Source organism: Salmo trutta, chromosome 14, assembly GCF_901001165.1.
Source record: "Salmo trutta chromosome 14, fSalTru1.1, whole genome shotgun sequence".
In the NCBI taxonomy this organism is placed as follows: domain Eukaryota; kingdom Metazoa; phylum Chordata; class Actinopteri; order Salmoniformes; family Salmonidae; genus Salmo; species Salmo trutta.
Window position 1 is genome coordinate 75,830,207 of NC_042970.1, and position 23,259 is coordinate 75,853,465.

General features: G+C 44.1%; 1 protein-coding gene across 2 annotated transcripts; it reads left to right on the forward strand.

Annotated features, from left to right (window-relative positions):
- Positions 1-21,994, forward strand: LOC115147422 (syntaxin-10). Of its 2 annotated transcripts, none has more exons than XM_029689660.1 (9): positions 1-103; positions 5,163-5,238; positions 5,755-5,848; positions 12,948-13,042; positions 14,268-14,330; positions 14,492-14,593; positions 14,782-14,888; positions 15,685-15,779; positions 19,803-21,994. In XM_029689660.1, the coding sequence occupies exons 1-9, from the start codon at positions 69-71 to the stop codon at positions 19,877-19,879; spliced, it is 744 nt and encodes a 247-aa protein (XP_029545520.1). In that variant the 5' UTR covers positions 1-68; the 3' UTR covers positions 19,880-21,994. The 2 variants fall into 2 exon arrangements, with proteins under 2 accessions (XP_029545520.1, XP_029545519.1); XM_029689659.1 differs by lacking the exon at positions 19,803-21,994 and adding an exon at positions 19,529-19,785.
- Positions 21,995-23,259: the final 1,265 nt, after the last annotated feature.

Sequence of the window (23,259 nt, forward strand, 5' to 3'; positions counted from 1 at the left end):
GGAGCTCGGTGCATCGTGCTTCGGGGTCCCAGCGCGCATGCGTCAGGTCTGGCGTTGAGGTATCCAATATGTCGCTGGAAGATCCGTTCTTCGTAGTCAAGGGGTAAGGAAGGGTTTCTAAATAAACTGTCAACCAACTTCTCTGCCGTTTACTTACAGGACAAGTTGGATGTATATGACGTTTGGGGTAGTTTCTTTTGATAACGTGGCGTTTAGAAGTTATCACCCCGTCTGTGGCAAGCTAATTTGTTAGCTAATGCTACAGGCTAGATTCTCAATCAACGTGCAGGTTGATGTTGACATTAAGGTAGCGACTTCGCGTTGGGGTGTCAAAGCTGGGTTGCCAGTTTGGGTCTATTGCAACGGGGCAGTTGACGGAGTGTTGTGAAATTGACAGGGATGTGCGGAGTGTCCACACAGATTTGTTTGGGTCAAGTTAGGGCGTTACTTTTCCGCGTTACCTAGAAATGTAGGCTAACGTTACATGCCGTGTAAGAAGCTTTGATGGTGTGTGTGTGTGTGTGTGTGTGTGTGTGTGTGTGTGTGTGTGTGTGAGTGAGAGAGAGAGAGATTGTTGTGTCAGGAGTAGAGAGCATGCAGCTTCGCCAGCTTGCGACATTTGTATCATCAACCACAAAGCTAAACTTGGGATCAGTGAATAGATACATTGAATCAAATTGTATTAGTCACATGCGCCGAATACAACAGGTGTAGTAGACCTTACAGTGAAATGCTTACTTATGAGCCCCAAACCAACAATGCCGTTTAAAAAAAAATACCAGTAAGAAATAAAAGTAAAAAGTAATTAAAGAACAGCAGTAAAATAACAACGAGACTATACACAGGGGGTTACTGGTACAATGTGCGAGGGCACTGGTTAGTTGAGGTAATATGTACATGTAGGTAAAGTTTTTAAAGTGACTATGCGTAGATGATAACAGAGTAGCAGAGCTGTAAAAGGGAGAGGGGGGTGCAAATAGTCTGGGTATCCATTTGGTTAGATGTTCAGGAGTCTTATGGCTTGGGGGTAGAAGCTGTTTAGAAGCCTCTTGGACCGAGACTTGGCGCTCTGGTACCGCTTGCTGTGTGGTAGCAGAGAGAACAGTCTATGACTAGGGTGGCTGGAGTCTTTGCCAATTTTTAGGGTCTTCCTCTGACACCGCCTGGTATAGAGGTCCTGGATGGCAGGAAGCTTGGCCCCAGTGATGTACTGGGCCATACGCACTACCCTCTGTTAGAGGTCGACCGATTATGATTTTTTTCAACGCCAATACCGATTTATTGGAGGACCAAAAAAGCCGATACCGATTAATCGGGCAATTATTCCCCCCATTTTTTTACAATTAATTTATTTGTAATAATGACTATTACAACAATACTGAATGAACACTTATTTTAACTTAATATAATACATAAATACTATAAATTTAGCCTCAAATAAATAATGAAACATGTTCAATTTGGTTTAAATAATGCAAAAATACAGTGTTGGAGAAGAAAGTAAAAGTGCCATGTAAAAAAGTTAACGTTTAAGTTCCTTGCTCAGAACATGAGAACGTATGAAAGCTGGTGGTTCCTTTTAACATGAGTCTTCAATATTCCCAGGTAAGAAGTTGTCGTTATTATAGGAATTATAGGACTATTTCTCTCTCTACGATTTGTATTTCATATACCTTTGACTATTGGATGTTCTTATAGGCACTTTAGTATTGCCAGTGTAACAGTATAGTTTCCGTCCCTGTCCTCGCTCCTACCTGGGCTCAAACCAGGAACACATCGACAACAGCCACCCTCGAAGCAGCGTTACCCATGCAGAGCAAGGGGAACAACTACTCCAAGTCTCAGAGCGAGTGACGTTTGAAACGCTATTAGCGCTCACCCGGCTAACTAGCTAGCCATTTCACATCGGTTACACCAGCCTAATCTTGGGAGTTGATAGGCTTGAAGTCATAAACAGCGCAATGCTTGAAGAATTGCGAAGGGCTGCTGGCAAAACGCACAAAAGTGCTGTTTGAATGAAAGCTGACGAGCCTGCTGCTGCCTAACACCGCTCAGTCAGACTGCTCTATCAAATCATAGACTTAATTATAATATAACAAACACACAGAAATACGAGCCTTAGGTCATTAATATGGTCGAATCCGGAAACTATCATTTCAAACAAAACGTTTATTTTTTCAGTGAAATACGGAACCGTTCCGTATTCTATCTAACGGGTGGCATCCCTAAGTCTAAATATTCCTGTTACATTGCACAACCGTCAATGTTATGTCATAATTACGTAAAATTCTGGCAAATTAGTTCGCAACGAGCCAGGCGGCCCAAACTGTTGCATATAACCTCACTCTGCGTGCAATGAACGCAAGAGAACTGACATAATTTCACCTGGTTAATATTGCTTGCTAACCTGGATTTCTTTTAGCTAAATATGCAGGTTTAAAACTATATACTTCTGTGTATTGAATTTAAGAAAGGCATTGATGTTTATGCTTAGGTACAGTCGTGCAACTATTGTGCTTTTTTCGCAATTGCGCTTTTGTTAAATCATCCCCCGTTTGGCGAAGTTGGCTGTCTTTGTTAGGAAGTACGCAACGAGCCAGGCGGCCCAAACTGCTGCTTATACCCTGACTCTGTTGCAGAGGTGACACATTTTCCCTAGTTAAAAGAAATTCATGTTAGCAGGCAATATTAACTAAATATGCAGGTTTAAAAATATATACTTGTGTATTGATTTTAAGAAAGACATTGACGTTTATGGTTAGTTACACGTTGGAGCAATGACAGTCCTTTTTCGCGAATGCGCACCGCCTCGATTATATGCAACGCAGGACAGGCTAGATAAACTAGTAATATCATCAACCATGTGTAGTTAACTAATAATTATGATTGATTGTTTTTTATAAGATAAGTTTAATGCTAGCTAGCAACTTACCTTGGCTTCTTACTGCATTCGCGTATCAGGCAGGCTCCTCGTGGAGTGCAATGTAAAGCAGGTGGTTAGAGCGTTGGGCTAGTTAACCGTAAGGTTGCAAGATTGAATCCCCAAGCTGACAAGGTAAAAATCTGTCGTTCTGCCCCTGAACAAGGCAGTTAACCCACCGTTCCTAGGCCGTCATTGAAAATAAAAACGTGTTCTTAACTGACTTGCCTAGGTAACATAATATTATTTAAAAAAATATGAAAAAAAAAAAATAGAAGAATTCGGCAAATCGGTGGCCTAAAATACCGATTACCGATTGTTATGAAAACTTGAAATCGGCCCTAATTAATCGGTCGACCTCTACCCTCTGTAGCGCCTTGCGGTCGGAGGCCGAGCAGTTGCTATACCAGGCAGTGATGCAACCATGCAGGATGCTCCCGATGGTACAGCTGTAGAACCTTTTGATGATCTGAGGACGCATGCCAAGTCTTTTCAGTCTCCTGAGGGGGAATAGGTTTTGTCGTGCCCTCGTCTTGGTGTGCTTGGACCATTCTAGTTTGTTGGTGATGTGGACACCAAGGAACTTGAAGCTCTCAACCTGCTCCACTACAGCCTCGTCGATGAGAATGGGGGCGTGCTCGGTCCTCTTTTTTCTGTAGTCCACAATCATCTCCTTTGTCTTGATCACGTTGAGGGAGAGGTTGTTGTCCTTGCACCACACGGCCAGGTCTCTGACCTCCTCCCTATAGGCTGTCTCGTCGTTGTCGGTGATCAGGCCTACCACTGTTGTGTCATCGGCAAACTTAATGATGGTGTCGGAGTCGTGCCTGGCCGTGCAGTCATGAGTGAACAGGGAGTACAGGAGGGGACTGAGCACGCACCCCTGAGATGCCCCTGTGTTGAGGATCAGCGTGGCGGATTTGTTGTTACCTACCCTTACCACCTGGGGGCTGCCGGTCAGGAAGTCCAGGATCCAGTTGCAGAGGGAGGTGTTTAGTCCCAGGTTCCTTAGCTTAGTGATGAGATTTGAGGGCACTATGGTGTTGAACGCTGAGCTGTAGTCAATGAATAGCACTCTCACATAATGTTCCTTTTGTCCAGGTGGGAAAGGGCAGTGTGGAGTGCAATAGAAATTGCATCATCTGTGGATCTGTTTGGGTGGTATGCAAATTGGAGTGGGTCTAGCGTTTCTGGGATAATGGTGTTGATGTGAGCCATGACCAGCCTTTCAAAGCACTTCATGGCTACAGACGTGAGTGCTACGGGTCGGTAGTCATTTAGGCAGGTTACCTTAGTGTTCTTGGGCACAGGGACTATGGTGGTCTGCTTAAAACATGTTGGTATAAAAGACTCGGACAGGGAGAGGTTGCTACATTGTTGTAGCTAACGTCGTTAAATATAACATAGCATTTTTCACTGTCTCTTTAACAAGGACTTGTTTAAAGTGTGTGTCAGGGAAATGCAGAAAGGTCTTGTTAAAAGTGTGTGATGTGTATTTTTATGATGTGTATCTAACCCAGGGCTCTCCAACTCTGTTCCTGTAGAGCTACCATCCTGTAAATGATCATTCCAAGCCTAATCTAGCACACCTCATTCTAATAATTAGCCTAATCTAGCACACCTCATTCTAATAATTAGCCTAATCTAGCACACCTCATTCTAATAATTAGCCTAATCTAGCACACCTCATTCTAATAATTAGCCTAATCTAGCACACCTCATTCTAATAAATAGCCTAATCTAGCACACCTCATTCTAATAAATAGCCTAATCTAGCACACCTCATTCTAATAATTAGCCTAATCTAGCACACCTCATTCTAATAATTAGCCTAATCTAGCACACCTCATTCTAATAAATAGCCTAATCTAGCACACCTCATTCTAATAATTAGCCTAATCTAGCACACCTCATTCTAATAATTAGCCTAATCTAGCACACCTCATTCTAATAATTAGCTGGTTTATAAAATGAATCAGGTTAGTTACACCTGGGATTGGAGTGAAAACGTACACATGGGTAGTTCTCCAGGAAAAGGGTTGGAGAGCCCTGATCTTTTTATATGTATTTATTTAACCTTTATTTAACTAGGCAAGTCAGTTAAGAACACATTCTTATTTACAATGATGGCCCACACCGGCCAAACCAGGACGACGCTGGGCCATTTGTGCGCCACCCTATGGGACTCCCAATGACGGCCGTTTGTGATACAGCCTGATCTAACCGTTGTGTGTTGTCTCAGGGAGGTCCAGAAGGCGTTGTCTCGTGCCAGGAGCCTTTATGAACGCTGGGAGGAGCTTCTGGAGGAGGGCACTCAGGTACGCACACACACACACTGGACACACACGCCTCTTAACTGCATTTCTACTGGAATGTGTGCAGCCACAGCATGTATAACAACAGCTTGGAATGTGTGCAGCCACAGCATGTATAACAATAGCTTGGAATGTGTGCAGCCACAGCATGTATAACAACAGCTTGGAATGTGTGCAGCCACAGCATGTATAACAACAGCTTGGAATGTGTGCAGCCACAGCATGTATAACAACAGCTTGGAATGTGTGCAGCCACATCATGTAAAACAACAGCTTGGAATGTGTGCAGCCACATCATGTAAAACAACAGCTTGGAATGTGTGCAGCCACAGCATGTATAACAGCTTGTCATCATCAATCTCTGATTTACTAGTGTAGCCTGTTCAGTCCCTAGCTACCTGATATGTACTCTTACTGTTATCTGTAACTGTACTCTATAATGTACAGGTGAGCATTGACTTTTCACTGTGTTCGGTCTCATGTTTGACATGCCTAAATGTTTTTTTGTTTGTTGTGCAGGTGAGCAAAGATGAGCTGGACTGGAGCACCAATGAACTGAGGAACTGTCTCAGAGCCATAGACTGGGACCTGGAGGACCTGAGTGAAACCATCAGTATCTTTTTCTCTTTATAAACATAACGCTTACACACACAGAGAGAACGAGGGAAAGAATGTAAGATGAGAGTATGCTAGATGAGGGCACTTCCATGTAAATGGACCAATGAGCACCAACGTCAAGTTCATAGGATCACATCGAATGTTATTTGTCACGTGCTGAGTACAACAGGTGTAGACCTTACTGTGAAATGCTTACTACAAGCCCTTAGCCCTTAACCAACAATGCAGTTCAAGAAATGGAGTTAAGAAAATATTTACTACATTTAAAAAAAAAAAAAACAATTAATACAATAAAATAACAATAATGAGGCTATATACAGAGGGTACCGGTACCGAGCCAATGTGTGTTGGGTACAGGTTAGTCAAGGTAATTTATACATGTAGGTAGGGGTAAAGTGACAATAAAAAAAAATGTAATCTTTATTTATCTAGGCAAGTCGGTTAAGAACAAATTGTTATTTACAATGACGGCCAAACCTGGACGACGCTGGGCCAATTGTGCGCTGCCCTATGGGACTCCCAATCACCGCTGGATTTGAAACAGCCTGGATTATGCATAAATAATAAGCAGGGTGTTAATGTAAATAGTCTGGGTGGCCATCTGATTAATTATTCAGCAGTCTTATGTCTTGGGGGTAGAAGCTGTTAAGGAGCCTTTTGGACCTAGACTTGGCGCTCCGGTACCACTTGCCATGCGGTAACAGAGAGAACAGTCTGTGACTTTGGTGACTGGAGTCTTTGACACATTCTTGGGCCTTCCTCTGACACCGCTGAGTATATAGGTCCTGGATGGCAGGAAGCATATCAAATTGGGTGTAAAATTAAAGCTAAGAGTCCATATTTTTGGGAAATGAAGGCATATATACATCTTTTAACCATTTTCCATCTTAGAAATGTTGCATAATTCAAGGCTTTGATTTCAGGATAAACAGATGGAAAAGGGGTCTTTAGAAAAAATCTACCTGAAAAAGTCTTCAAGGTATCAGAAATGCATCAAAACACAGTAATGTTAATGTAAAGACCACTGCCATCCCATATCAACATGTATATTTCATTTAGGAGAAATTCTTTGCCCTCTGTACATTTAAGAATATTGCCTTGTGCCTTGTAATCCCGTTACCAAAAAACCTACATACAGCGCCTTTGGAAAGTATTCAGACCCCTTGACTTTCTTCACATTTTGTTATGTTACAGCCTTATTTTTAAATGGACTAAATAAAACAATTTCCTCAGGAATCTACACACAATACCCCATAATGACAAAGTGAAAACAGTTTTTTATTTTATTTTAAAGGTTAGCAAATGTATTAAAAACATAAATACCTTATTTACATAAGTATTCAGACCTGTTGCTATGAGACTCGAAATTGAGCTCAGGTGCATCCTGTTTCCATTGATCATCCTTGATGTTTCTACAACTTGATTGGAGTCCACCTGTGGTAAATTCAATTGATTGGAAATGAGTCGGAAAGGCACACACCTGTCTATATAAGGTCCCACAGTTGACAGTGCATGTCAAAGGAATTCTCTGTAGAGCTCTGAGACAAGATTGTGTCGAGGCACAGATTTGGGGAAGGGTACCAAACAATTAATGCAGCATTGAAGGTCCCCAAGAACACAGTGGCCTCCATCATTCTTAAATGGAAGAAGTTTGGAACCACCGAGATTCTTCATAGAGCTGGCCGCCCGGCGGGGGGGAGAAGGGCCTTGGGCAATCAGGGGATCAGGGGATCAGGACTTTATGGTAGAGTGGCCAGGCGGAAGCCTCTCCTCAGTAAAAGGCACATGTCAGCCTGCTATGAGTTTGCTAAAAGGCACCTAAAGGACTCAGACCATGAGAAACAACATTCTTGCGTCTCAAGAAACCAAGATTGAACTCTTTGGCCCGAATGCCAAACATCATGTCTGGAGGAAACCTGGCACCAGCCTTACGGTGAAGCATGGTGGTGGAAGCATCATGCTGTGGGGATGATTTTCAGGGACTGGGAGACTAGTCAGGATCGAGGCAAAGATGAACTGAGCAAAGTACAGAGAGATCCTTAATAGAAATCTGCTCCAGAGCACTCAGAACCTCAGACTGGGGCGAAGGTTCACCTTCCTACAGGACAATGAGCCTAAGCACACAGCCAAGACAACACAGGAGTGGCTTCGGGACAAGTCTCTGAATGTCCTTGAGTGGCCCAGCAAGAGCCCGGACTTGAACCCGATCGAACATCTCTGAAAATATCTGTGCAGTGACGCTCCCCATCCAACCTGACAGAGCTTGAGAGGATCTGCAGAGAAGAATGGGAGAAACTCCCCAAAAACAGGTGTGCCAAGCTTGTAGCGTCATACCCAAGAAGACCCGAGGCTGTAATTACTGCCAAAGGTGCTTCAACAAAGTACTGAGTAAAGGGTCTGAATACTTATGTAAATGTATTATTCCAGTTTATTTTTAATAAATGAGCAAACATAACTAAAAAACAGTTTTTGCTTTGTCATTATGGGGTGTTTATAGATTGAGGGGGGAAAACTATTTAATACATTTTAGAATAAGGCTGTAACCTAACAAAAATTTGGAAAAAGTCAAGGGGTCTGAATACCTTCCGAAGGCACTGTATCTTTAAGATATTTTCAAATTTCTTCCTCATAAGGAGGGAGGATGATGAAAGTTCACAGAAGTAACAAGTAAAGGTAGACCTACCACTTTAGTTAGTGTTTTTACTGATATCAGTTTTGTTTTGGAATTGTTATGTGATTAAAACTCATAATTCCGTTACCAAATATGTAACGGAATTGCTGCAACTGAATTGGCTACAATGGGAAATTATAATAGTCACAAACCACTGTTCTCCCTTCCACTGACATACTGTTATGTTCAGCTCATAGTGTCTCCTGTTACTGTCCTCTCTTCCACTGACATACTGTTATGTTCAGCTCATAGTGTCTCCTGTTACTGTCCTCTCTTCCACTGACATACTGTTATGTTCAGCTCATAGTGTCTCCTGCTACTGTCCTCCCTTCCACTGACATACTGTTATGTTAAGCTCATAACTGTTTCTTTGTCTTTCTGTTGTCTGGTTGTCAAACCAAGAGTGTTAAAACAGTCTGAGTCTGGAAAACCCCTCCCCCTCTCTCTCTTCCTCTCTCTCTCCAGTTAATGTCACCTCTCCTAGCTCTTACCCATGAGCCTCTTCTCTTTCCATTTACTGTAACCAGCATCCTCATCCACTGAGCACCGACCGACACCGGATGTCCATGGACGTTGAAGAGTAGTTGAAATTTGGTCAGTCCAGCCTGGCCTTGATTTCAACGTCCACAGACGGACCGGACTGGACCAAATCTGAATCTATTAAAGAATTATGTTTGGATAGTACAGTCCAATACAAAATAATAGTGGAGTACAGTAAAGAAAAGTATTGTATTGTACTGTACTGAACTGTACTGAACTCTACTGTACTCTACTCTACTGAACTGTACTCTACTGAACTGTACTCTACTGTACTGAACTCTACTCTACTGTACTGAGCTCTACTGAACTGATCTCTACTGAACTCTACTGTATTGTAGTGAACTCTACACTGCTTTGGTCTGCTGCGGTGTGATGTCTAAACTTGTGAAACATGAGAATGACATCCATAATTATGCAGTTTCTGTGTAGTATAGGGGACCCATGATGTAATTCCGTTACCGTAAATGCGTTACCGTGTGTAAATTCACTTACTGTAGTTCAATAACCAACTCAAGGTGTGATGTCATAGCTGACCCCATTCTTTCTGCAGACATCTTTGAATGTTAATTCTGAGCAGGTATTTAAGAGTTTTTGGAAAACGTGGTCGCATAAACACCTGAGGGAGATTTTACCGTGATTCCGTTACCAAAGTTTACATCTGCACAGTTCTTCCACTAAATTAGTTTTTTGTAAAATGTTCTGTGTAAATTGTTAAATGTAGTACTTGTGCATGGAGTTGTATGGTTGGTTAAACTTTGAAAGGTTTTTTGTTTGGCATACATTTTTAAAGTGAAAAAACTGAGTCAAAGGGGAATTGCCCATGAGAGAGAAGGGAATGAAAGATGGGGAGGTGGGTTAGAGATATGGAACTGTCCTTCCTCATAGAGAGATGAGGCTTGTGTGTTTCTAAACATAGATGTTACACACACTTCCACACGAAAGAAGGTGTGAGAGATGGTGGAGTGGTAGTGATATAGTCTGTCCTTCCTTATAGAAAGGGGGGATATTTATATAGTCTGGCCTTATAGAAGGAGGGGGATATATATATATATATATATATATATATATATATATATATATATATATACTGCTCAAAAAAATAAAGGGAACACTTAAACAACACAATGTAACTCCAAGTCAATCACACTTCTGTGAAATCAAACTGTCCACTTAGGAAGCAACACTGATTGACAATACATTTCACATGCTGTTGTGCAAATGGAATAGACAACAGGTGGAAATTATAGGCAATTAGCAAGACACCCCCAATAAAGGAGTGGTTCTGCAGGTGGTGACCACAGACCACTTCTCAGTTCCTATGCTTCCTGGCTGATGTTTTGGTCACTTTTGAATGCTGGCGGTGCTTTCACTCTAGTGGTAGTATGAGACGGAATCTACAACCCACACAAGTGGCTCAGGTAGTGCAGCTCATCCAGGATGGCACATCAATGCGAGCTGAGGCAAGAAGGTTTGCTGTGTCTGTCAGCGTAGTGTCCAGAGCATGGAGGCGCTACCAGGAAACAGGCCAGTACATCAGGAGACGTGGAGGAGGCCATAGGAGGGCAACAACCCAGCAGCAGGACCGCTACCTCCGCCTTTGTGCAAGGAGGAGCAGGAGAAGCCCTGCCAGAGCCCTGCAAAATGACCTCCAGCAGGCCACAAATGTGCATGTGTCTGCTCAAACGGTCAGAAACGGACTCCATGAGGGTGGTATGAGGGCCCGACGTCCACAGGTGGGGGTTGTGCTTACAGCCCAACACCGTGCAGGACGTTTGGCATTTGCCAGAGAACACCAAGATTGGCAAATTCGCCACTGGCGCCCTGTGCTCTTCACAGATGAAAGCAGGTTCACACTGAGCACATGTGACAGAGTCTGGAGACGCCGTGGAGAACGTTCTGCTGCCTGCAACATCCTCCAGCATGACCGGTTTGGCGGTGGGTCAGTCATGGTGTGGGGTGGCATTTCTTTGGGGGGCCACACAGCCCTCCATGTGCTCGCCAGAGGTAGCCTGACTGCCATTAGGTACCGAGATGAGATCCTTAGACCCCTTGTGAGACCATATGCTGGTGCGGTTGGCCCTGGGTTCCTCCTAATGCAAGACAATGCTAGACCTCATGTGGCTGGAGTGTGTCTGCTGAGTTCCTGCAAGAGGAAGGCATTGATGCTATGGACTGGCCCGCCCGTTCCCCAGACCTGAATCCAATTGAGCACATCTGGGACATCATGTCTCGCTCCATCCACCAACGCCACGTTGCACCACAGACTGTCCAGGAGTTGGCGGATGCTTTAGTCCAGGTCTGGGAGGAGATCCCTCAGGAGACCATCCGCCACCTCATCAGGAGCATGCCCAGGCGTTGTAGGGAGGTCAAACAGGCACGTGGAGGCCACACACACTACTGAGCCTCATTTTGACTTGTTTTAAGGACATTACATCAAAGTTGGATCAGCCTGTAGTGTGGTTTTCCACTTTAATTTTGAGTGCGACTCCAAATCCAGACCTCCATGGGTTGATAAATTAGATTTCCATTGATTATTTTTGTGTGATTTTGTTGTCAGCACATTCAATTATGTAAAGAAAAAAGTATTTAATAAGATGATTTCATTCATTCAGATCTAGGATGTGTTATTTTAGTGTTCCCTTTATTTTTTTGAGCAGTGTATATATGTCAGTCCTTCCTTATAGAAAGAGGGGGAGATTTATATAGTCTGTCCTTTATAGAAAGAGGTGGAGATTTATTTAGTCTGTCCTTCCTTATAGAAAGAGGGGGAGCGAATATACAAACACAAACTGGCCCAAAGACCAAGTGAGTCCTAGACTATGATATCTGGAGCAGGACAGCTGATATGAATGTGGTGTGTGTGTGTGTGTGTGTGTGTGTGTGTGTGTGTGTGTAGAGCGTAGGTCTGTGTGTGTGTGTGTGTGTAGAGCGTAGGTCTGTGTGTGTGTGTGTGTGTAGCGCGTAGGCCTGTGTGTGTGTAGCGCGTAGGCCTGTGTGTGTGTAGAGCGTAGGCCTGTGTGTGTGTCTAGAGCGTAGGCCTGGGTTTGTGTCTAGAGCGTAGGTCTGGGTTTGTGTCTAGAGCGTAGGTCTGGGTTTGTGTCTAGAGCGTAGGCCTGTGTTTGTGTCTAGAGCGTAGGCCTGTGTTTGTGTCTAGAGCGTAGGCCTGTGTTTGTGTCTAGAGCGTAGGCCTGTGTTTGTGTCTAGAGCGTAGGCCTGTGTTTGTGTCTAGAGCGCAGGCCTGTGTTTGTGTCTAGAGCGCAGGCCTGTGTTTGTGTCTAGAGCGCAGGCCTGTGTGTGTGTCTAGAGCGCAGGCCTGTGTGTGTGTCTAGAGCGCAGGCCTGTGTGTGTGTCTAGAGCGCAGGCCTGTGTGTGTGTCTAGAGCGCAGGCCTGTGTGTGTGTCTAGAGCGTAGGCCTGTGTGTGTGTCTAGAGCGCAGGCCTGTGTGTGTGTCTAGAGCGCAGGCCTGTGTGTGTGTCTAGAGCGCAGGCCTGTGTGTGTGTCTAGAGCGCAGGCCTGTGTGTGTGTCTAGAGCGCAGGCCTGTGTGTGTGTCTAGAGCGCAGGCCTGTGTGTGTGTCTAGAGCGCAGGCCTGTGTGTGTGTCTAGAGCGCAGGTCTGTGTGTGTGTCTAGAGCGCAGGCCTGTGTGTGTGTCTAGAGCGTAGGCCTGTGTGTGTGTCTAGAGCGTAGGCCTGTGTGTGTGTATGTGTAGTGCGTAGGCCTGTGTGTGTAGTTACAGGTGTTCAAAAACAAATCTCTTGAGTCCAAAAGGGGGGCACTGCCCCCCTCCGGGCCTCCCCCCCACCGTACTCGGCAGAACCACATTCCTAACAATTCCTGAGGAGAACCCTGAGATCTGTGTGTGTTGAGCCTTGACCCTCTCCCAGGTATCGTTGAGTCCAACCCGGGGAAGTTCCGCCTGGGGGAGAATGAGCTGCAGGAGAGGAGAGACTTTGTGGAGCGGACACGGCAGGCCGTACAGGTAACACGGTGTAATATCACTACCTGTCTATCACTGCCAGGTAGCCTAGTGGTTAGAGCGTTGGGCTAGTAACCGAAAGGTTGCAGGATTGAATCCCCGAGCTGACAAGGTAAAAATATGTCCTTCTGCCCCTGAGTAAGGCAGTAAACCCACTGTTCCCTGGGCGCCGAAGACGTGGATGTCGATTTATGGCAGCCCCCCGCACCTCTCTGATTCATGGGGGTTGGGTTAAATGCGGAAGACACATTTCAGTTGAATGTATTCAGTTGGACAACTGACTAGGTATCCCCCCTTTCCCTACCACTATAACTGAAAAGAAAAGGGGATTTCTGCAGCTACATTTGATTGGATTAAATCTACGGTGTGTAATCTGTTGTTGTCGCTACTGTAGCTAACACTGTGTGTTGTTGTCGCTACTGTAGCGAACACTGTGTGTTGTTGTCGCTACTGTAGCGAACACTGTGTGTTGTTGTCGCTACTGTAGCGAACACTGTGTGTTGTTGTCGCTACTGTAGCGAACACTGTGTGTTGTTGTCGCTACTGTAGCGAACACTGTGTGTTGTTGTCGCTACTGTAGCGAACACTGTGTGTTGTTGTCGCTACTGTAGCGAACACTGTGTGTTGTTGTCGCTACTGTAGCGAACACTGTGTGTTGTTGTCGCTACTGTAGCGAACACTGTGTGTTGTTGTCGCTACTGTAGCGAACACTGTGTGTTGTTGTCGCTACTGTAGCGAACACTGTGTGTTGTTGTCGCTACTGTAGCGAACACTGTGTGTTGTTGTCGCTACTGTAGCGAACACTGTGTGTTGTTGTCGCTACTGTAGCGAACACTGTGTGTTGTTGTCGCTACTGTAGCGAACACTGTGTGTTGTTGTCGCTACTGTAGCGAACACTGTGTGTTGTTGTCGCTACTGTAGCGAACACTGTGTGTTGTTGTGTTGTCGCTACTGTAGCGAACACTGTGTGTTGTTGTCGCTACTGTAGCGAACACTGTGTGTTGTTGTCGCTACTGTAGCGAACACTGTGGGTTGTTGTCGCTACTGTAGCGAACACTGTGGGTTGTTGTCGCTACTGTAGCGAACACTGTGGGTTGTTGTCGCTACTGTAGCGAACACTGTGGGTTGTTGTCGCTACTGTAGCGAACACTGTGGGTTGTTGTCGCTACTGTAGCTAACACTGTGGGTTGTTGTCGCTACTGTAGTTAACACTGTGTGTTCTGTGTAGGAGATGAAGGAGCAACTCTCCAGTCCCTCTGTTGTGGCCCAGGCAGAGAAGAAGAACAGACAGGTTTGTTTGCCTGTCTACACACTATTTCTCTCTCTCGCTCTCTCTCTCTCTCGCTCTCTCGCTCTCTCTCTCTCTACACACCTTTATTTTGATACACGTTGACTTATGCAGGCATCTCCTCTGTTTCACACGTAACATCAGTTGGTCTCTGTCTATCTCAGGCTCTGATGGCTACATCTGGGCAGGACAGGTCTGATGGTCTGGAGTCTCACCTGGTGTCAACCAACTCCAGATACATCCAGGATCAACAGGAACAACAGCAGGTAGGATGGAGGGAGGGAAGAAGATTAGCGTGAGGGTTTCTGTGTCTGGTTGATATTGAAGGAACAAGATGATGGTTCATGTGATGATGGGTCAGGGCTGCGGTGTGGACATGAAGCTACGGTTGGGGTTGGGAGGAGGAGGAGGATGATGATGATGATGATGATGATGAAGAAGGTGTTCTCCACAGTTGATCATGCAGGACCAGGATGAGCAGTTGGAGCTGGTGACAGGAAGCATCAGAGTACTGAAAGACATGTCAGGACGCATCGGAGATGAACTAGACCAGCAGGCTGTGTGAGTATACACACACACACACATTTGGTGGTGAGGGTCAAGGGGAGTAATGGGAAGGGAATAGGGGTTGGAACCTCTCTATTTGCTGCCCTTAAGGGACCGGACCTCCCTCTTCCACTGGTTATCCTGACTTAAATAGCCGCCTCATATGTGCGTGTGTGTAAGGAAAGGAGATACCTAGTCAGTTGTACAACTGAATACATTCAACTGAAATGTGTCTTCCGCATTTAACCCAACCCCTCTGAAATCAGAGAGACGCTGCCTTTAATCCACGTCATCGGCGCCCGGGCAGTTGTTGTTGAGCGTTAACTGCCTTGCTCAAGTGTGTGTGTGTGTGTGGTTTTAAAGGGTTCAAGGAGCCTCTGTGTGTACTGAACGTTTACATGGGAATTCCATTGTTGTCATGTAATCTCACAGTATACTTCCCATGCTGAGACGTGTGTGTTTGAAGGGTTCAGTGAGTGTGTACTTTACGTGTGTTCATTGTTTGTGATTCTCCTGTATGTTCCAATATTTTAGGGGTGTTTTAGACCTTTTACTGTGTGTGTCTCGATGGTCTAAGTGGGCCTCTCTGTGTGTGTATGTGTAAGCAGCAGGCAGCCTAGTGGTTAAGAGCGTTGGGTCAGTAACCAAAAGATCACTGGTTTGAATCCCTGAGCCGACTAGGTGAAAAATCTGTCTGAGCCCTTGAGCAAGGCACTTAACCCTAATTGCTCCTGTAAGTCGTTCTGGATAAGTATCTGTTAAATGACTCAAATGTGTGTGCCTAACACCTATTTTGTCCTGTATGTTCCAGTATGCTAGGAGAGTTTGGAGAGGAGATGGACCAGACGGGTTCTAGGATGGACTCTGTCCTCAAGAAGATGGAGAAAGTCTCCCACATGACCAGCAGTGAGTTAACACACACACATACATACGCTCCATCTCTCAGTTCTTCTCTCTCACACACATAGATGACAGGTACAACACCAAGTCAAACTCCCTCTCTTTACCTTAATATCACTCTCTCTTCCTCTGTCTCCCACTCTCTGTGTCTCCCCCCCCTCTCTGTGTCTCCCCCCCCTCTCTGTGTCTCCCCCCCCTCTCTGTGTCTCCCCCCCCTCTCTGTGTCTCCCCCCCCTCTCTGTGTCTCCCCCCCCTCTCTGTGTCTCCCCCCCTCTCTGTGTCTCCCCCCCCTCTCTGTGTCTCCCCCCCTCTGTCTGGTCTCTCTCCCCCTCTGTCTGGTCTCTCTCCCCCTCTGTCTGGTCTCTCTCCCCCTCTGTCTGGTCTCTCTCCCCCTGTCTGGTCTCTCTCTCTCTCTCCCTCTCTCTGTCAAGTTTCACATTCAAGCTGCTTTATTGACATGAAAAACAATGTGTCTATATTGCCGAAGCAACAATGTATACAATATACATTGTAATACAATAATGAAGAATAATAATAACACGGTAGTATATAATACAAATAAAGAAAATAACAATACCATGGTAACAGTCAATAGTAGAAATAAATATAAAAGGCTCAACATGGAAAATGAAACGATAACTAACTTATAACTGTCATCCTCACTATTACATCAGTACTACAACTACCACCATCATTACTACTACCACCATCATTACTACTACCACCATCATTACTACCACCACCATCATTACTACTACCACCATCATTACTACTACCACCATCACTAAACTGATATCATTACCATCACCCCTACTACCACCATCACTAAACTGATATCATTACCATCACCCTACTACCACCATCATTACTACTACCACCATCACTAAACTGATATCATTACCATCACCCCTACTACCACCATCATTACTACTACCACCATCACTAAACTGATATCATTACCATCACCCTACTACCATCATCATTACTACTACCACCATCACTAAACTGATCTCATTACCATCACCCTACTACCACCATCATTACTACTACCACCATCACTAAACTGATATCATTACCATCACCCTACTACCATCATCATTACTACTACCACCATCACTAAACTGATATCATTACCATCATCCTACTACCACCATCATTACTACTACCACCATCACTAAACTGATATCATTACCATCACCCTACTACCATCATCATTACTAATACCACCATCACTAAACTGCTATCATTACCATCACCCTACTACCATCATCATTACTAATACCACCATCACTAAACTGATATCATTACCATCACCCTACTACCATCATCATCATTACTACTACCACCATCACTAAACTGATATCATTACCATCATTACTACTACCATCATCATTACTACTACCACCATCATTACTACTACCACCATCACTAAACTGATATCATTACCATCACCCTACTACCATCATCATTACTACTACCACCATCACTAAACTGATATCATTACCATCACCCCTACTACCACCATCATTACAACTACCACCATCATTACTACTACCACCATCACTAAACTGATATCATTACCATCACCCCTACTACCACCATCATTACAACTACCACCATCACTAAACTGATATCATTACCATCACCCTACTACCACCATCATTACTACTACCACCATCACTAAACTGATATCATTACCATCACCCTACTACCATCATCATTACAACTACCACCATCACTAAACTGATATCATTACCATCACCCCTACTACCATCATCATTACTACTACCACCATCACTAAACTGATATCATTACCATCACCCCTACTACCACCATCATTACAACTACCACCATCATTACTACTACCACCATCACTAAACTGATATCATTACCATCACCCCTACTACCACCATCATTACTACTACCACATCACTAAACTGATATCATTGCCATCACCCCTACTACCACCATCATTACAACTACCACCATCATTACTACTACCACCATCACTAAACTGATATCATTACCATCACCCTACTACCATCATCATTACAACTACCACCATCACTAAACTGATATCATTACCATCACCCCTACTACCATCATCACTACTACTACCACCATCATTACTACTACCACCATCACTAAACTGATATCATTACCATCGCCCTACTACCATCATCATTACTACTACCACCATCACTAAACTGATATCATTACCATCACCTTACTACCACCATCATTACTACTACCACCATCATTACTACTACCACCATCACTAAAATGATATCATTACCACCATCATTACTAATACCACCATCATTACCATCACCCCTACTACCACCATCATTACTAATACCACCATCACTAAACTGCTATCATTACCATCACCCTACTACCACCATCATTACTACTACCACCATCATTACTACTACCACCATCACTAAACTGATATCATTACCATCACCCCTACTACCACCATCACTAAACTGATATCATTACCATCACCCTACTACCATCATCATTACTACTACCACCATCACTAAACTGATATCATTACCATCACCCTACTACCATCATCATTACAACTACCACCATCACTAAACTGATATCATTATCATCACCCCTACTACCATCATCACTACTACTACCACCATCATTACTACTACCACCATCACTAAACTGATATCATTACCATCGCCCTACTACCATCATCATTACTACTACCACCATCCCTAAACTGATATCATTACCATCACCCTACTACCACCATCATTACTACTACCACCATCATTACTACTACCACCATCACTAAACTGCTATCATTACCATCACCCCTACTACCATCATCATTACTACTACCACCATCACTAAACTGCTATTATTACCATCACCCCTACTACCACCATCATCATTACTACTACCACCATCACTAAACTGATATCATTACCATCACCCCTACTACCACCATCATCATTACTACTACCACCATCACTAAACTGATATCATTACCATCACCCCTACTACCACCATCATTACTACTACCACCATCACTAAACTGATATCATTACCATCACCCCTACTACCATCATCATTACTACTACCACCATCACTAAACTGCTATCATTACCATCACCCTACTACCATCATCATTACTAATACCACCATCACTAAACTGCTATCATTACCATCACCCTACTACCACCATCATTACTAATACCACCATCACTAAACTGCTATCATTACCATCACCCCTACTACCACCATCATTACTACTACCACCATCAATACTACTACCACCATCACTAAACTGCTATCATTACCATCACCCTACTACCACCATCATTACTAATACCACCATCACTAAACTGCTATCATCACCCCTACTACCATCATCATTACTACTACCACCATCACTAAACTGCTATCATTACCATCACCCCTACTACCATCATCATTAAACTGCTATCATTACCATCACCCCTACTACCATCATCATTACTACTACCACCATCACTAAACTGCTATCATTACCATCACCCCTACTACCATCATCATTACTAATACCACCATCACTAAACTGCTATCATCACCCCTACTACCCATACCACTACTATTTGGAGTGATTTTAAGTAAGTTACTGCTTACTATGCAGATGTTATTATTCAGTGGCCTTCAGGCTATGGCAGGCAAGTACTTATTAGCATCTCTAGCCTATACACTGGTGATTTTCACGTGTGTGTGTGTTCTCTCAGGTAGGAGACAGTGGTGTGCCATCGGAGTACTGGTGATTTTGATGTGTGTGTGTGTTCTCTCAGGTAGGAGACAGTGGTGTGCCATCGGAGTACTGGTGATTTTGATGTGTGTGTGTGTGTGTGTGTGTGTGTGTGTTCTCTCAGGTAGGAGACAGTGGTGTGCCATCGGAGTACTGGTGATTTTGATGTGTGTGTGTGTTCTCTCTCAGGTAGGAGACAGTGGTGTGCCATCGGAGTACTGGTGATTTTGATGTGTGTGTGTGTGTTCTCTCAGGTAGGAGACAGTGGTGTGCCATCGGAGTACTGGTGGTCATCATGGTAGTTGTTCTCATCCTCTTCTTCACCCTCTGAGTACGGACCTCTCTTCACTACACCACTCTACCACACTCACCCACTCCTTCCTGGGAATGAACGATGGATGAAGGCAACGATAAAGGAACCGGGGTATCCAATCCAACCCTCGTCTTTCCTTTGTCATAGAGGGGAATTCAGTCTCTGAATAATCTCTTTCTATTACTCGTCACTTGATCTGTCTCTGTGTGTCTCTCTGTCGCTCTCTCTCTGTTTCTGTCTATCCCCGTTTCCCTCTTTCCCACCTCTCTCACCACCCATATCAGAGGAGTGAACAGCAGTGAGATGACGGTTACATTATATATTCAGGCAAAGCTAAGATGTCTCTTATGTGTGTGAATTATGGTACAGACTTGGAATGATGGGGACGAGGGAGATGTCAATGTTGCCTTATCTATTTTTATATGTCTATGAGATGATCTATGGTCTTCATCCCAAATAGAACCCTATTCCCTACATAGTGCACTACCTAGGATTGGTGAAATCACCTAGATCCTAGATCAGTTGTTAGGTCAACTTCTACCTTGTTCCAAATCATCTGGCCTGTTGGAATAGCTTTATCATAGGAGGTAGAAGTTACCCCTAGACACGTTTTATGTAGTTTCCCCTTTATGGATAAAGGATTTGAGGCTAGTGATCTGATCCCAGATCTGTGGATATGGGAAAGTTCAAGCCTATGGTGATAGCTTTACCATAGTAACAGTTGGAGTTCTGGGTTGCTGGGCAGGAAATTAGCAGCACAACAAGTTAATTTGAAGCTCTTTCACCCCCTAGCGGACATTTATGGCCATGTCCACGTTTCATAATGTGATGGCCCGTTTTCAGAGTTTTGGGGAGTGCTGATATAGGATCAGTTTTTCCTCCTACTCTGAGACGCTTTATGAATATGACCCTGAGGTGCATTTTATAATATTGTGTAAATAGATGTGATGCTTGACGTGCTTGACATTGTGGGATGTAGACTTATTTAGCCTTTCTCAAGACATCTCTCTATGTGAGAGTTTCCTGCCTGGTGTCTTTTGGTTGGCACTGCCACCTTGGTCCCAATGATACCCGTTTGTGTGGGATGGATGGTTTAATCTGTTCATTTGCGATTGGTTGTGTATTTAGGGCTCCCGAGTGGGGCAGCGGTTCACTACAGACCCTGGTTCGATTCCAGGCTGTATCATAACCGCCCGTGATTGCGAGTCCCAGAGGGCGGCACACAATTGGCCCAGTGTCGTCCGGGTTAGGCCGTCATTTTAAATAAGAATTTGTTAACTGACTTGCCTAGTTAAATGTATTTACATTGTACTGATTGAATCACTCAAGTATTTTTCCATGCTGTTTGAAAGGTTGTGGCTCTGTTCTACTGGTTTCCCTCTATCACATTCTCCAATGATTTAGATTTATTAGGAACTCTCTCAGGGTGCATTGACTGGTACAATAGGCCCTGTTCTAATACCTTCTTAATGCATCCTTCCTTCCACCGATCTAACTTTGTCAGATCAGTGATTGTGCACAAACAAGGTTGCATTAAAGTGTTTGAACAGGGCCTGATTCTTCCAAGTCAAAAAGGAAAAGGTTAGCTAGCATTTATCCACTTCAATGAAGCACTATTCAGTTCACCAGTGTTTCTCATGCGATGGAAATGACTTACCATTCAGGAGTTATTGCTAGATGCCTCGTGGGAAGAATGTATTGTGTAAATAGCATACAAAATGTCTACCTTCCTGCTTTTGTTTGCTTGCAGTGCACACCTGTTAACATTTCCATGTTGTTGAATGGGAGTTTAGAACTGTATTTTGTTGCCATGTGAGTGCAGTAAACATTGGTGAAAGGTTGGTTTCCTCACTCATCTCTTTATTTCAAGTTCTACTGTTGCTATTCATTTCTAATGTTTTCCAAAGTCTATCAATTCTATTTGCCTCTTAACCCCAAAAACATACGTTGTCGGTCACCCTGTGTATGAATGAACATGGAAGTCATTTCAAACGCTTTACCGTATTATCAGTCTGAAACAAGTAAACACTCCTTTTTTGTATGTAGCCCATCCTAAAGACTATGACAAATGTTTTGCCGTCATTGTAGTTTCTTGATGAAAATGAACACGTTAATAAATCATATGCTTTTAAAGTGTTTGACTCTTAGTGCTGGTGTTGAGGTAGTTCAGTGAGCCACCTTGGCAGGATTCAAGCCCATCAGCCCTCGTTCACGGTTAACACATGTTGGCTCAATTGGAAATAACCTTCAAATATATTACGCTGATCTGATTGGGAGACAGGCTTTTAGACTGGAGTATTCAGTTGAAGACTTTACACGGGAATGAGCTATGATCATCATGACCTACCCAATATTCCAGAATACTTTCCATGCCATAAAGAGAGCTGTCCTGAGTACTGTAGCGCTGGAAAAAGCGTGTGTGAAATGTTTGCGTCAAGCATACCATAAACTAATAGCTATAAACACGAGAAGCATGCAACAGGCTTTGGTACAGCTGTTGGAGGTCTATACATATAAAAGTAGTGATACATTTTACGTGATATTTCCAAACTTACAAAGACGAGTACAACCAGAGATGTGTGTGGCTTTGGTACAAGTACATAAGATTGAATCCACTGGATAAGACAAGCCAGGAATGTTTTATACATGTGGTATACATGTCTCAGTTGTGATTCCTAACTCTTCAACTTGATATTTCCAAACCATGAAGACGACAGCACAACTACATAACGTACAGTAAAAACCACACGTATGTTACAAACCTTTTATTAAGATATTCAGATTGTTTTTCATAATGTCTTTTTACAGTAGTTAATGTGCAATGATCTTTATTACTGGGTCACAGTTAGGATTTCACAAAGTTATTGGCACTTGGAACACGGAAAAAACACTGGCATGTACATGGGTAGGGATCAGGAAGGGGGGGGGGGTTAACACGGCATGTACATGGGTAGGGATCAGGAAGGGGGGGGGGTAACACGGCATGTACATGGGTAGGGATCAGGAAGGGGGGGGGGGTAACACGGGATGTACATGGGTAGGGATCAGGAAGGGGGGGGGGTAACACGGCATGTACATGGGTAGGGATCAGGAAGAGGGGGGGGGGGGTAACACGGCATGTACATGGGTAGGGATCAGGAAGAGGGGGGGGGGGGGGTAACACGGCATGTACATGGGTAGGGATCAGGAAGGGGGGGGGTAACACGGCATGTACATGGGTAGGGATCAGGAAGAGGGGGGGGGGGGGTAACACGGCATGTACATGGGTAGGGATCAGGAAGGGGGAGGGGGGTAACATGGGATGGGGTCGTCGGGAGGAGCATTAGCTTGGATATTATCAGTAGTATATCTTTGACAACACTACTGCATTAGGTTGTATTTTATATCCCAAAAAGCTT